At 40.6% G+C, this 16727-nt stretch overlaps 1 protein-coding gene across 1 annotated transcript in view; it reads right to left on the reverse strand.

Annotated features, from left to right (window-relative positions):
• The window catches only part of LOC105272692 (procollagen-lysine,2-oxoglutarate 5-dioxygenase 3), a gene marked incomplete at its 3' end in the record, with an annotated part of 83223 nt that overhangs the window by 5936 nt on the left and 60560 nt on the right, over positions 1-16727 (reverse strand). Inside the window, 1 exon segment of the mRNA XM_011314906.1 lies at positions 14490-14830. Coding sequence (XP_011313208.1) covers positions 14490-14830 — 341 coding nt within the window.

Here is a 16727-nt window from a genome sequence, read left to right on the forward strand (position 1 = left end):
GATTTGGGGTTTCTCCGGGTGGACCACTCCCACTCTACCTAATCACAACTGCAGCTAGCTGGGCATGTGGCATGTCCAGCGGCCAGAAAAGTCCCTCGGGTAGCCGCACAGGCCCTGCGGGCCGGTTTTGTCAGACCTTCCGAAAAGGTCTGGCTGGCGTCCGACACTTTAGAGACATGGACATTGGTCGTGAGGGACCATTTTCCTGGGCGAAATACCCCGGGAAAATACCCATTACAACGCATATATATAAAATATATGATATATATATTATATATGATTAATATATGATTATTGGAATTTTTTTTTAAATATACGATAACATCCGTTCGCGTAAGAAGGGTGCGCGTAGCGCGCGATATTCGCTAGTTTTGTAAAAACAACTGAACCAAGTAAAAGTTTCGGTTAATTGATTCAGTAAAACACTCATGTTTTGCCAAAATATGGCGTTCCAAGAAATTGAAAAAAAAACTCGGAAAATGCTAATGAAAACGCCAAGAAAAGTGATACGGCTGGATTAAAAGAATTCAATAATAAAAATAAAAAAAACAGTACAGGCAGGACCCTCTTACTTAGTGCGGTTTTTCGCAAGAACTAAAGCTAAAGCCACGGATTATCTTCAGTCTCTTTTAATTATTAATCAAATTTCATTTTAGCATTATCCTGTAAATAAAACCGCGCCAAGTAAGTTGGTCATGCCTCTACTGATTTTTTTATTTCCATTATTAAATCCTTTCAATCGAGTCGTATCACTTTTCTTGGCGTTTTCATTTACATTTACCGAGCTTTTTCAAATTTCTAGGAACGCCATATTTTGGCAAAACACGGGGTTTTTACGGAATCAATTGAGCGAAACTTCATTCATTCATTTTTGTGCAACGACCTCTATTAAGGTGTGACGTGACATTTTCCAATGACCGAAAATGCCCATCACCTTCGTCCTATAGCCTAATTTTTCTTACCCGACGAATCAGCATCTCGAAACTTAAAATTAGCGAAGAGTTCTTAAATTCTAGAAAAAGTCTAAACCTAATTCAGCGTAGGGGTTAAGTTATATTTCGGAAAACACTCGCGAACAGCTCAATGGAGGGAAACGCCGTTTGATCCGTTGATCGAACAAGATTCATTTACACTCGCGAACCGAAAAGAAAACGAGCCTCCAGTAACCGGTGTCACTGAGAGAAACTAATGAGGAACTTCCCTCACCTTTTCACTCTGCTCTGCTCTGCTCTGCTGGCATCATTGCATACTAATATCTCCCCATTCAAATTCGAATGGGGGAACCAAATTTTAATTAGACCCAAAAAAAGACCTTAATAATCGCGGCTAGTCTAACCCGGTTGGATCTCCGGGGATCCGTGGACACCAACTTGAATCTCCAACTCAACAATCACGCGACAAACACGAACGAATACAGTGGGGTGTTGGTCGTAAACACGCCCGCAGACCTTCCATCTCTAAACCGTACCCGAAAATACCTCACGGATACCTCCCTCAAGGGTGCTGGCACTCCCCATTTTGCAAACAGGACCCCATTAACCCACTCTGGATAATAATTTTCAATTACCCCTCTTCGCGGTGCGATTAAAGGACCAAGACATTTCTTCATTAATTAACCCCCACCCTCAATCAATTCGTTGCTCTGAACATACGTCTAATTCTTCCCAAACCCATATAAACTTTAAACCCCTAAAATTTTCTGCCTTAGGTGTAACCACGGGGCGATCCGGGAAAACCCGCGAAAATTTGATTAATTATTTGACTGTATTTTCCCTTCCGAGAATTCGTGGAGCCGCGGGTTGGGCGCGACTTTCTGTCTCGCTAATAAAAAAAAAAATTGATCTACCTGACAAAGGATATCAGTTATACTTCGTGTCTCGCCCTTCGAGATTACGAAGGTAAATACTTCAGATTCCTGTGACATGAACCAGGGTTAGCACCAGCAATTACAGCTCTGATTGCAATGAAGTCAGATAAAGCTAATAAAGTATTGGGAGATGTTTGGAATGCAGCGCGGGTGATGGCAGAAATTCACCGCTCTCAAACAAGTGCTCGTCGGGCATGCATTCTCCCGAGCTTATCAAAGTCATTTGCAGATGCTTTGAATAAAAGAGAAGCTGATAAATCTCTTTTTGGAGAAAATTCAAGTGAGAAGATCGCCCAATTGAAAACCTGCGACAAGTTGGGGCAAGAAATTAAGATGCAAATCGTCAAAAAACCTCAAACAAGTCCGTTAAACTGGGGGAGCTCGTCTGCATCTCACAAGCTGACGTCTCAGGCGAGCGACAAGATCAAGCCTCCAGCGAAGACGTCGGCTGCAAAGAAACCAATGAAGCCACCCAACTATCCCAGGTCCACTCACCACCACCCCAGAGACGATCGCCAATACCGCCGACGTTAAATCCAGACATCTTCGACTCAACTCTACAGGTAATACAATTGGCTGGACGGCTGAGTTTATTCCGGAAAATTGGGAGAAAATTACATCGAACTCTTTCGTTCTCCAATGTATTAAAGAATACAAAATTCCAGTAATGACTACTCCATATCAGGAGACTATCTCTACGCAAAAATGGTCAAGACAAGAAATTATAGAGCTAAACAGGGAAATTCAGAGACTTCAGGAGCTAGGAGCTATTCAAACATGTTCACCATGCACAGATCAATTCATCTCCGGATATTTTTTAATTACTAAATCAAATGGAAAAAGTAGATTTATTCTAAATCTGAAAAAGCTGAACGAATTCATTAAGACGGATCACTTCAAATTAGAGGATTTACGATCAGTCTGCAGATTATTGAGTCAGGGTTCATTCATGGGAACTATCGATCTGAAAGATGCATATTTTCTCGTACCAGGTAACTCGAGCAGTCGCAAATACCTACCGTTCATCTTTCATAACCAATTCTATGAAGTCACCTGTTTATTGTTTGGTCTATCAAGCAGTCCACTGGTATTTACAAAAGTAATGAAACCAGTAGTGGGATTCTTACGTTCTCAAGGTTTTCTGTCCAATATTTATTTGGATGACTTGCTGTGCTCAGGAGATTTCCATCAGTCTTGTTTATACAACCTAGAAACTTCCTGTCACTTTTTCGAGTCTTTGAGGTGCATAATTAATCGGGAAAAATCCAAATTAAACCCTAGTACATCATCCAAGTATCTAGGCTTCATCATAAATTCTGAAAAAATGTCCATCAGTCTCCCAGATGAGAAAAAAGCAAATGTACGATCCTTACTGAGAAAGTTTGAAAAAAGAAGTAGCTGTAAAATCATCGAATTTGCTCAATTAATTGGTATCCTCATCTCATGCTGCCCAGGGATGGAATATGGCCTCTTACACTGCAAAAAGCTAGATAGTGTTAAAGTCCTAGCTCTCCAAACAGCAAATATGAATTTTGATTGTAATATGTTCATTCCAAATTCTATCAGGCCAGATTTACAATGGTGGACGGATTCTATCAACAATTCAGAAAAAATTATTAGACAATTCAACTTTGAGGAAGACATTTTTTCAGACGCCAGTCTTACTGGCTGGGGAGCTTTTTGAAATGGTGAGGGTACCCATGGTGGTTGGAGACAAGAGGAATGCTCCTAGGATATTAACCACCTTGAATTACGAGCGACTCTGCTGGCCCTCAAATCATTTGCAGATCGTCTCTCAGATTGTGAAATCCTCCTAAGGATTGACAATACGACCGCTATATCGTATATAAACCGACAGGGGGTTGTCAAAATTGACTCACTTCATGAGTTGGCTGAAGAGCTCTGGAACTGGTGCGAGAATCGTAGAATATGGGTATTTGCTGAGTATATTGCATCCAAGGATAATAAAGAGGCAGATTATTTATCCAGGTTTAAGAATTCAGATACAGAGTGGGAATTAGCACAGTATGCATTTCAAGAAAATGTACAAAAATTCGGTGAACCCAATATTGACCTATTCGCATCAAGAATGAACAAAAAATGTAGACTATTCTGTGCCTGGGGCAGAGATCCAGAAGCTCTAGCATCAAATGCTTTCACTATTTAGTGGTCATCTTAGAATTTCTATGCATTTCCATTTGCTATCATTTCAAAGGTACTGCAGAAAATGGTGAATGATAAGGCTTCTGTTATTCTCGTTGTCCCTTTGTGGAAGAGTCAACCGTGGTTCCCAATTTTTCAAAAATTGTCCAAGGGTGAATGGATCATCTTTGAATCTAATCCATGTTTATTGGTAAGCTCCTCCAGGAAATATCAACGTCACCCGCTTGCAGGGAAACTTACTCTGGTGGCCGCGAATGTATCAGCGAGGCTTTCCGGAGGAGAAACTCCCCAGAGGAGGCAATAGAAGTGCTGATCACTTCATTAGAAACATCTACGCTAAAGCAGTACGATTCCAGCTTAAAACTCTGGTGGGCATATAATCTAGATCAAGAACAAAATCCTTTCGATGTCAATCAAATTAAATGTCGGGATTTTTGGTCGACACGATTTAAAAATGGAGCTACACATGGGACCTTAAATTCAGCAGGGGCAGCGTTGTCGTTGATTTCAGCTCACGATATATCACACGACTCATTAATCAGTAGATTCATTAAAAGTGCCGCGAAGCAGAGACCAAGTGCACCAAAATATGACTCCACATGGGACGTTGACCCTGTTCTAGAAGGCGTTGCAAACTGGTACCCTCTAGAATCTCTGCAACTCAAAGAGCTATCTCTTAAACTGGTTCTATTGCTCGCTCTTGCCACGTCTCACAGATTACAGATTCTAGCAGCAATTAAAATCGTGAGGATTTTGGAAAAAAGTGAAAATATTGAAATCAAAATACAAACCCGTCTGAAGACCACTAGAAAGGGTTCAATACAACCGACCTTAAGACTACCTTTCTTCCAGGGTGGCCAGATCTGGCTAGAAGTAGCCAAACTGGCGGTTTTTAGCTCTTTCTGGCGAGATGAATATTAGACCAATACTCCAACCCGCCAACTGGCGATTTCAGAGATTTCGCGAGAATTTTTTTTCCATCTATCTTGCTAAATTCAATTTAAAAATTTCCGCGTCTCTTCTCGCCTAGTGAAATTGGCCTGCAATGTTGGCCGCCTTGACTATGCAGTGAGACGACACTGTTATCACTACGTGAACTGTGTCAGATCGGTCGGATTTCATGAATAATGCGCGCGCGAATCCAGAATCACGTGAACTGTTGTTGACAGTTTTGACTTTCGGCCGGCGACGAATCCAAACAAGTCAGATCGAGTTGTTACAGGCAGAACAAAGGAATCCTCCAACAAATGCATACTGCTTAAGATGGGGGTGATCAAAAACTCATCTAAGAGAGTGAATGAATCCAGTAAACTGAGTGATAAACAAAAAAAGAATTCTGTGAAAAGCAAAGATGACAAGCTCCCTAAAGTAATCTCAGATCCAGTATTCTCGAAAAAAGTAAAAGATAGTAACGATAATAACGTACCAAGACCCTACAACAAGAGTTGGGAGGGTAAGATAGAATTTGCAGGTAATAGAGTATAAATCTTCTGTCTTTTGAAGTCCCTACATTAGTGGTATTTATGAATTCTAGGATGGTTATCAATGGCACCAGAAAGTGTTTTTATCAAAGGTACGAGAGAAGCTTATTGCAAATGGCGCCAAAAGGGTTTACGTGCCCATAAATCAGATCTCAACGTGCACACACGTACAAATCGTCACCAGCAACGAGCAAATGAGCTAAATTCAAAACAAAAGAATGTAGAACAATGTGGTAAGATATTTAATCTACTTGCATTCCTTGATTGAGAAATTATTCACAGATCACTTTGACAGTTAGAAAATTTATTTCCAAAGAACCCCCTTCTGCATTACTCTCTGTAACTGAATATTTCATTAAAATGGTTAACTGTTTGAAATATATGCGTAATGAATTTTCTATTCACCACTGCACTTTTCATCATGGATGGATTTTAATTATTGTAGTTTTCTTCAATGTATAACTTTATCATGTTTTCAGGCATTGGTAAAAAGAACGATTTTTTGAAGAAGGCAGACATCAGTCTCGTGTTGTATGCGGCATGCCACAGCTCGATCAGATCGATTGATCATCTGTCCGAGACAGTACAAAAAATTAGTATTGGCTCTCCGCTAGAGAAATTACAGCTCCATCGAACCAAAGCATCAAAATTAATTTTAAACGTGATAGCACCTACATTCATGAACGAGCTGATTGCTGATGTTGGCGAGGAGTGCTTCTCCATTATTGTGGATGAATCCACAGATGTTTCTTCTTGCAAGTACATGGCATATGGTATCAACTATTTCAGCAATCGAGTACAGAGGATCGTCACAAATTTCTTCGGATACTCGAGAGTACTGTCTGCGAAAGCAGACCAACTTCATTCAGACTCTCTGCAGGTCATGACTGACTGTAGCTTGAATATCAAAAAGATGGTGGGAATCGGTACTGATGGGGCGTCAAACATGTGTGGCAAACATAATAGTTTATTTTCTCGTTTAAAAGAAGATAATCCCATCCTCCAACTCATCAAGTGTATGTGTCACTCAGTCAGTAACAGTGCTTCAGCTGCTGCTGATGAATTACCATCTGAAGTTGAGAATTTAGTCAGGCAGAGTAAGAATTACTTCTCTCACAGCTCACTTCGAATGGAAAAATGGGAAGAGCTATACAAGACGATGAAAGAGGGTACAGTACCACTACGATTAGTAGCTCTATCCACAACTCGTTGGCTGGCTTTTTACAGCGCTGTTTCGGTCATTTTGAAACAATGGAATGAGTTGAAAGAGTTCTTCTCTGCGGCAGCGACGTCATTTGATAGAAAAAATACAGATGTTCGAATATTGGCAGCGGCCTACAGCAAAGGAGATATTCTGCTGTATTTATTGCTCGTAGATAGTGTCCTCAGAGATGTGACAGCTCTGAATGTTTCTTTTCAAAAAGCAAATGCAGATATCACTGCTCTCCACGATGATCTACGTACTACGATTCTCTCTCTGGCTCGACGAATTTTCAGACCCACGTACCTCAAAGCAATAGTCACTGACTCTAATCGTTCTATTATTACCCTCCATCAAGCTGATTTGGAGGCTGTTGCAAGGGCCTTGAATAAATCAAATGATTCAATCGGTAATTCCTTGCTGTCGCTCGAGGATGTTGATTATGGTCTGAAATTTTCTGATTGTGCTGACAAATACATCGTGAATAAGACAATCACATCGCAGGGTTTGACGACAGTGAAGCAGCGTGGACGAGCATACATTTTGAGGCTAGTCAGTGAGCTGATGAAACGATTGCCACACAATATTGGAGTTATTGAAAAAATCAATAGTTTTACACCTGCAGTGTGTCTAGCACAAACAGGATCTGCCTCTGTCAAAAATCTGCCCTGGGAAATTGCCGGTTATTTTTTTTACCCTAATTTCTATTTCAATTAGATTCTTCCTTGATATTTAGATATTGTTCATTTAATATTTCAGATGAGACCATCAACCGAGATGAAGTGGAATCTCAATTGAGAAACCTCGCGACCCTCAGACTGACCGATATTTCGCCACATTTCACGGAGAAAGTAAGCCTAGAGGAGTTCTGGATTGTGGTACGACGTCTAGAAAATAAGAATGGACAGAGAAGATTCAAAGAGTTGGCAAATTTTGCCATGAGACCCCTCACTTTGCCAACAAGTAATGCCGATATCGAGCGCATATTTAGCGTTATGACTATAGTGAAAAATAAATTCACGAATCGTATGTTGATGCCTATGTTCGTTGCAATAATTCGGATTCGTGTCCACCTAAAAGTTTATTATCAGTGTTGTCAAAACTATAAGCCTATGGATCAGATGCTGGCGTTATTTACCAGTAAAATGTATGAGAAGAGTGAAATTCACAGAGATAAGCAAGATGAGGACCATACTCTCTCACTTCCAGTACTAGATCTGGAGGAAGCCAATCAAATGTTTGACTTTGCTGGCTTTCGAAGAACACTGTGTCTAGCCACCACTGATCAACTAGTTATATAATGATAACTCTCGTTACAAGATTGAAATTATTTACCTAGAAAATAAGAATTCATGTTCCAAAATTTTTTACATGATTGAAACTATTTATCTAGAATATAAGAGTTCATGCTTAAAAATTGCTTTATAATATATCAACAAAACTGAGAAAAATTAACCTATCCACTTCCTTCCTATTCAAATTATCCCTCCCTAAAATGGCGATTTTTTTGGCGCTTTCGGATGCTGCCAGTGGCGCGTTCTGGCGGTTTCCGCCTATGGCGCTGGCGAAAAAAAGTTCTAGCATCTGGTCACCCTGCTTTCTTCAAAGATCGCCCAGAGTTGTGCGTAGCACGAACACTCAAATGTTATTTGGACAAAACAAAATTGCTAAGGGGACAACAGAAGGGCCTTCTTATTACTTATGTTAAAACTCATTACAAGGTAAAAGAAGACACCATTGGACGCTGGTTAAAAGCCGCTCTTCATAGATTTGGTGTAGACGAAAAATTCACAGCAGATAGCACCCGACATGCTGCGACATCAAAGGCGGCAGCACAGGGTGTCAGCATTAACGAAATCTACAAAGTAGCAGGCTTGTCGAAAAAGTCAAAGGTGTGTGCGGATTTTTACTATCGTCCTGTATTAATTGATCAAAATAATTTTACTAAAACGGTGTTAAATCCAAAGACACGATAATATTAAAAAAAAAAAAAATGTTGCGTATAGGCTCTAAAAATCTACCTCCGTAATCTCGAAAGGCGAGACACGAAGTATAATTGGACGATCAATCGAGCCCGCCGAAGGCCAATTTTAAAGAAATTGAGTGATTGCTCACGTAAGTTTAATATTATTGGTTCTTGTGTTGTTTTTTTTTTAAATATACACTCGAAAAAGTCACTGGAAATTTAAACAACCTTTCATTAATTTCACATTCCTAAAGCCTATTTTCCAGTATTATTTCTATCCGCGCCCTTGGTTGAAGTATACCAGGCTGAAACTGAACACATTAACCAAAAAAAGAACTCGGTCTTGGCCGAATTCTCGGGATATACACGATAACAACAATCCACTGCCAACCAAAGCCAGTAAAATTTTGGCTATGTACGCTGAGTAAGGACAGCTTATAGAACAGAGAGTGGAATAATGGAAATATTAATAACTCGGAAAACAATGATAAACGTATAAGGAACATTTGCTCTCGCTAGTGCATTGAATAAGATTGAGTAATAAGTCTAGGAGTAAATTGATGTTGACTGCTACTAACAGTTTGAATGTGTCTGTACGCGTGATGTGAGTGATAATCGAATTCCCCCTTTGTGTTGCTTTCGGCCTTCCTTCCAATTCTTTAATCCGATTGCTTCCGTTAATACTTTTAGACGTCATCGATATCGATGGCTTTGTCAAAAAGTCGGCATAGTTTACTTCTGTTGGACAGTATTGCATGGTGAAAATGTTTACTATTTCTAAAACACTCGTATAAAAAGATCATATATCGATGTGCTTATTGCAATTGCTCGGTGTAGCGTTATGCACAGTTTTTATGCAACTTTTGGTTGTCTCTTAATATAGCAACTGTGACTCATTGAATTATTGCAAGAGCTTTTTAATCCATACTGTTCCCTTGTATGCTTTGGACAGAGCTAACTCAACTTCTGATGATTCTAAGGACATACGTGGTTGTTCTTTACTAAACTAGATAATGGCTCCGCCGTTGACGATGAAAATCGCTACTCTGTTCGATTTTCTTATTTTTCTTTCTTTTGTCTCGTTCATATCTGCCTAGCCAATCAAAGATGAGCTTTTATTGCTGAGTTTCAGCTTATATTTTATTGTTGTTTTAAGGTACTGGCAAACTTTCGTAATTTCATTCCAAGATGAAGACGTGCCTTAAGATGGAGACTGGCATGGCAATTTATGATCTTGAATTTACCGCAATGAACAGTATAGCTTCAATCAACTCTTGATAGTAATGATTTTTATGATCTGACGATTGTCTAGCATACCCTGGGTCCATTGGATAATAGTATATTGCTCACCTAGGGAGGAAAAGTAGACAAGTCCATCCCACGAGCCGAAGGCGAGGGTGGTATCCACGTGGGAAATGCTTGTCTGATTATCCTCCCGAGGGTTGCATACGATTTTTCTGTCGATATGCGGCGAAAGCGACGTTTCTAACCGAACTAAGTGAGGTTAGAATGCTCACTTTCGGCGCATGTAGACAGAAAAAAAAATTCTTCAACTCTTTTATTTAATTGACAGGCGACAAGAAAATCATGGCCATGTAGGTCATATATATTTGAGATTTCACGGTTGAGGAAACATATAGACAACTGTCTGCTGCACGAGAAGTAAATCCATGAGCTTGTAGTAGCTGGGTGAGCCAGTGGTACCAAACTTTTATCGCTTGCTTCAGGTCATAAATGCTTTTGACTTGCCTACAGGTAAATTGGTGTTTCCCCTCGACTACGTATCTGGGGGGCTGTGGCATGTAAATGGTTTATTGGTGATTTCCGTTGAGAAATACAGTTTTTGTATTGAAATGTTTAACAATGCATCCACGTCCACCGACGATTGAATGTATTCAGACAGTCGGATGTGTGACAACCGGTAGGGAAATTTCGTCGTAGTTTACATTGTACTTCTGCGTGAAACTCTAGGTTACCAAGCCAGCTTTATATCTAGTTCCTGCACCATTTACATGCTTTTTTATTTTAACGACCCAGCGGCAGCCCATTTTCGTTTTGCCATAGCTAAGAGCATCCCTCAGGGTTTTTGGCTCCTTTTTGTTGTCTTCATTTATGGCCAATGGGTCGTCTAACGAGGCGAATGCTTCTGGCGAGGATTGGCTGTTGGTTGTTATAGTTGTGCTTGCATTTTCGAATGAGACTGCAGACTCTATCAGAGTTATTTTCTCTTGACTCATTGGGTCTCGATTTTTTGCCCGTTACAGCTGTCCCTGCGAAAATGCTTGGATCTTTCCGCTAAAGATATATTGTCGAGTCATAATTTGGCGTTTTTCTGGCCTTTATGATGAAGTTCTATTCTTTTCTAGTTAGTATTTACGTCGACTGGTAACCATATGTTGTCTGGGGTTGACGGAGTCGGAGCTGTAGTGGGTCTGATTTTCGTGCTTGAAAAACTTTCGATGAATTTGACATGTCGGTTCTCCGTAATTTTTTCACTAATTTGTTCAAGTAGCTAATAGGCTTTGGACATCTTTGCATACCCCACCAACACACCTTCGGTGTTTAACTTCGACCTTTGTTGATGTGACAGGTGAACGAAAGCTCCGCAGCCAAACATTTTATATGGGCCATGTCAGGTTTTGAGCCGTATAAGAGCGCAAATGGATTGCTGGTTTTGCTCGTATGGGTATCCTATTGCGAATGTAAGCTCCTGTTGTGACAGTTTCATTTCCATAATAATTAGGTAGACTCGGATCGATGAATATTGTATGTGATGAATCCCCCATGTTGCTGTGTACTGTATGGAGTTGTTAGTTGATGATTGATCCTTCATGATTAAAGGAGCTTTCAAGGCTTCATGAAGTGAAATTACTTTCTTTGTCTGATTGACTTGAGTGTACGATTAAATTGTATCCTGATTGAAAGCATGGGATTTTTTATTGTTTCCGTAGCATTGGATTTCTTGTGGATTAGAAATGCGTACGTGAATCGGCTGTAAGCGTCGATTAGTGTCAGCACATATCGTTTTTCGTTAGGTGTTGATGTTTTTGTTGGACCACACTAGTCATTAGTCATCAGTCATAGTATATTAGTTCGAAGTGCTTTGTTGTAAGTGTCACGGTTCTTTTTGGGAGGAGGTTACGAGTCAACTTCCCCTGAATGCAACATTCACAGTATGCGACGATGGGACATGGATTCATTTTTAGTCCCGTGATGAGGACGACCTGTGCTGATGATTCAATGGTCTCCGGCTGTATGCAATTGTCTGCATGTTCAGTACTCACGCTGCAGGGTGATTGTATTGTTCTCAGCATTGTTCTTTTGACCTGGTTCGCCAATCTTATACATTCTGTGTTTTAAGTCTACTACTACGCATTAAAAATTGCATTTGTAGACAATCATTTGTCCATTCATAGTTAGTTTGTGAAAGCCTTGTTGATCATGTGTTGGGATAGTTATTAATCTACTTTTAAATGACGCTACATGCAACGTATCAATCAATTTGATTGTTTTCGTGTTGCCATTAAAAATACAGCATTGTATTTTTTTATGACGTTATACGATTATGCTAGCTACGTTTTTGCATTGATCTGTTACACTAACACCTTGGCTCCATTCACCATGTAAGGACTTGAGGAAATTACTGTTTAGTGCGATATGTTTTATTACTGCTGAGTGGAAAAACCAATCAAAAATAAGCATCCTTTGGTTCGTTGTTATAAATGCGTATTCTACCTCGCTCTTGCAGCCTTGGTCTCTCAAATCGTTAGTGTCCTGTACTGTGAGAGCGTTCGCAGTTTTATTATACTTATTCGAAAAATATTCTTATAATTCCTACGGTGGGCTTTTCACTGGCCTGGTTTGTGACCATAATCACGCACGTAACTTTGCTCACCTTGTATTTGAACACTAAGGGTTGTATCTGATGTCTTGCTAACATTTGCCTGGCTTTGGCGCCTGCGATTCTCGTTCAGCATAGCATTTTTAACCAACAAGGGGTTTAGATCTCTTTTTGATCTGTCATGTAGTGCTTATATTGAGCGGTTTCAAGAGGATGGCGAACTGCATAGTAAGAATACTGTTAAGTTTTGGCTCCATAAGCCATTCTCCTTGACGACCGTATGACGTGGCTCGCTGCGCGACCACAATGCGCCGTTGCGCTTCTATAGATATATATTGTTCGAGAGACGCTAAGCGTACACACGTGTTACGACTTCCGTACCGTTGATTACAAATAAATACTCTTACATTCAAATAATATAAAAACTCCGTCTCACTGATTTACTTAATCCCAAAACCCTTCAAATACATATTTGAACATTTTTCTGGTATTTCCATTCCCACATTTGCTAGCTGATCCACCATGTCTTGCATGGTACAAATGTGGGCCTCCAAATTATCTGTCCTAATCGATTTCCAAGCTACTCAGCTGTTTAAAGAAGTAAATCGTCTTCGTAAGGCCGCCATGTTCGTGGGATTGCTGGACTATGTCTTTTGCGGATGTACACTTATGATTAGGCATTTACATTGAAATCATTGATCAAAATATCAATGGTTGCTCTTGTTTTGCAATCCTTTTTATCCCATTCTAGTCGAGCATTGGCTTCAGTTGGCCGATTCTTCGATGTCACTTCATACAGATCACCCTTCATTAACAGCATCGGTAGTCGGAATTTCCAGGCTTGGTAATTGTTTTGATTTAGCTTACTGGTTCCACAAAAGCCACATGCTTCAGACATCTTGATTGCCAAGGTCACGAAATCGCTTATATTGTTTTGGATGTGTTAACAAAAACTACGACTGTAATTTAATTGCTACTCTAGTTAATTGTCACTTTGAGTAGACATACAGAGTGACTTTCAGAGTGTTGAACACTGAGGCAACGAAGTCGTTAAGCTCCAATTTGACTCGGTTTGCAAGCTCGGATCAAGGTGGGTCCTAGTTTGATCCAGGCTTGGACTAACTCAGTTGTCTAATTGATATCCAAACTTGCTGCTCCGATAACCTTCCCACCTCAATATAAAGGGGTTGGCAAAGTAATCCGCGGAAGTTTAGGCGGCGAAGTAGCGGCTTCTGCACATAAGGAGCTGGCAGTAGTTATGCGGCCGCGGATGGTGATCGTCAGGGGTTGCAATGATACTTGCAAAACAGCTTCAGCCGTGGAGGCGGGCAACAGAGCCAGGCCGAAATAGAGAGAGGACACCGCCAAAGGAGCTAGTCTGATACTCGGACGGCTCTAAGTCTGGCGCCCAAGCACGTACATGGATCTGCATTTAACCTTCAATTGCAAGGTCCCTGCGGCTGGATCCGCACGCCACCGTACTCCAGACTATTACATAAAAATTATCGCGGTCAAATATCGGGCGGCCCGAATTATTAATCATGTGAGAGAGTGATATCTCCGAGGGTAGCAGTGCAGGAATTATTTCTGAAACATTGGGGAAGTGCTGAGAAATTACTCTTGTTATTACCGAACAGAAAATTATATTTGAGCATCACAAAATTTAAGAGCGCATGCGTTTGCAATAGATTGTATCTGTCGCTCACGCCCGATTCATTGGGATTGGTAAATGATGACATTGTCACACACCCCCCCCCCCCCCCCTCCATTCATATGATATCGCCGCGTTACGTAGTTGTTGCCTACGTTCACCTGTGCCACTAAAATGACTTCCCGTTTGGTGCATTCGCAAATCGATTGTGGCATTTCGAGAATTTGTCCACATTTCTCGACTCCCAGAAATACCCTCATAAGTCGAGTACGTATATCGAACTATGAGACAATAATATCGTGTATGTATGGAAACTTACCAACAGCGCCATAAAGGTTTTGAAAGATTTCACTTTCGTGGTCCAGTTTCATATTATGTTTCTTTCTAAATGCTGGATTCAGGTAAATTTTTGTATAAAACAATTGGTCATCATCAGTGTCGGTGACAGGGAAGCTCATTAACACTGAATAAATATTGGAAGCATAACCGATGAAACCGCCGGAATTCAAATAAGGTTCACCTCTAGTAATCGCAGGATATTGGGATGCCAATGATTTATTTGGCCAACAAAACCCTTCTGCAGAAAATAGTATTCGAGCGCCGAATAACTTGAATCGACTGATTATGGCTTCCAAAGGTGCCAAGAAGATGACATCATAACTAAAATTAAAAAATTATCAGTAATTCAACGGGAATTATCCATTTTAGACGCCGTATGAGAAAAATCAACGTTTCGATATTATGCAGAAAATCATCAAAGGAAATGTCCATACTTTTCTATCATCATACCCAGCGAAGTAGTCCCAGATGATTCGAGGACCCAGGGGGGGACCAAGAGGTACCAGTACAGTTATACTTACTTCAGAGCAAATTTTGATTTGTTATCACATATTTGTCAATAGATTTTCGCAAATTCCGGACATTAACCTCAAATTTTGGCGATTTTGGATTAGTTACGTGTGCTATGTTTACCGTCGTTGTGCAACCCATTCCCCCAAATATCACTCCGCCCCCACCGCCGAAGGACTTACGGCCATTGCTGTAATGAATGGCAAACCGCCCTGCCGACACGTCCGAGGAACCCCAGAAAGATCCCCTGAACTCCCCGCAAAAACACGCAAGTACTCCAAAGTGGGCTCTCTGACCACCTGATGACTTCAGAAATAACTCGAATCCAGAATGAGGAAGTGAGAATGATTCATGGATCACTTGTGCTACAGCTGCCCCGTCAGTCCCTGCCCCCTTAAAGTATTAAGAGTTTCATAGAGTTATTGGAAAGAGTTTGAGTATTAGTGGGCAAAACTTTTAGGAAGACTAATGTTGAAGAGAGTGTGAGAGACTTTTTGGAGGATTAGTGTTGAGGACGTGTAAAAGATAATTGTTGTATGGCGAGTTAGGGACATAATTGTTGGACGACTGGAGTGATAAGTGTGGATTATTTGAAGAAAACTCGCGCCCAGACGAGGTGACGGAAGGAAGTGGAGAGCAAAGAGAAATTCAGAGGAAATCGGAATAAAAACGCACCGGAAAATGAAAGGATTGGTGAATCGCCATGACCTGTCAGGGTCCCATTTTTATTCCCTGCCCTAACGAGTTTGTTTTGTCCGTATTAATTTCCCCTCGACGGTGAGCCTCAGACTATTTTTTTTTTATCAAAACCGAACCCCCTAAAGAAAATTGTTTCGTACTCCCCGTCCCCCAACTAGTAATTAAATTTGGTAAATGTATGCATGGTTCAGGTCCATCAAAAGCAATAATTATCGTAAGGATAATTCATCATCATTATGATGAATAACCTATTCGTATGCTTTCAATGGACTGAAAATGAAAGGAAAGACGTAGAAATGACAAGGAGATAAATACATCGAACAACGGCTTCAAGTAATCCCTTCCTGTACAGAAGGGTAGCGGCGGAAAAATAACTCGCCGTGTCCAATCAGTTACCATAGGTAGCCGGATAAGGTCAAATTCAGTTTTGTGATTATACTCGGGACCGATTGGAAATTCAATCTTTCAATATTGTCCATTGTTTTTAAGTGTATCAACATATGTTGTCTTTAGGGCCCATACACCGCCACGGCCTCGTCTTGACCCTGGACAAATCCTTAATCAGGAGATGGAAACCCATACAATCCGATGTATAATAATTAGACTGGCGTGGTGGACTTGATCTAGAACTTTACCATATGTTTTTCTCTAATGACCCCCTAACTTCTTCCATTTTAATTTATTTACAATCTCCCAGTTTCTCTGATTGCGTTGCCGCAAAATAGGCTAGCATTACCCTTCTCCCTCGAGTTCATAAATAAAAGCCAAGAGAGTACCGTCACTGTCCCAATTTATGCACGAGTCCCGATTCGTAGACGCAGTGCGCTATCGCGAGACAATTTGTAATAAATTAAACTCGCGGCATCATAAACGTGCAATATTTTCTGCGAATCAACAAGCGGAATTATTTTGTTATCAGTTGCAAGCTTCCTCCAAATCAAACGACCCGCTGAAAAGTTGGAAAAATCATTTTTCTTGAGAGCTGTCTCAGATTTCCTGTCTAATCAAT

Source organism: Fopius arisanus, unplaced genomic scaffold (genome assembly GCF_000806365.1).
Source record: "Fopius arisanus strain USDA-PBARC FA_bdor unplaced genomic scaffold, ASM80636v1 scaffold00239, whole genome shotgun sequence".
Taxonomy (NCBI): domain Eukaryota; kingdom Metazoa; phylum Arthropoda; class Insecta; order Hymenoptera; family Braconidae; genus Fopius; species Fopius arisanus.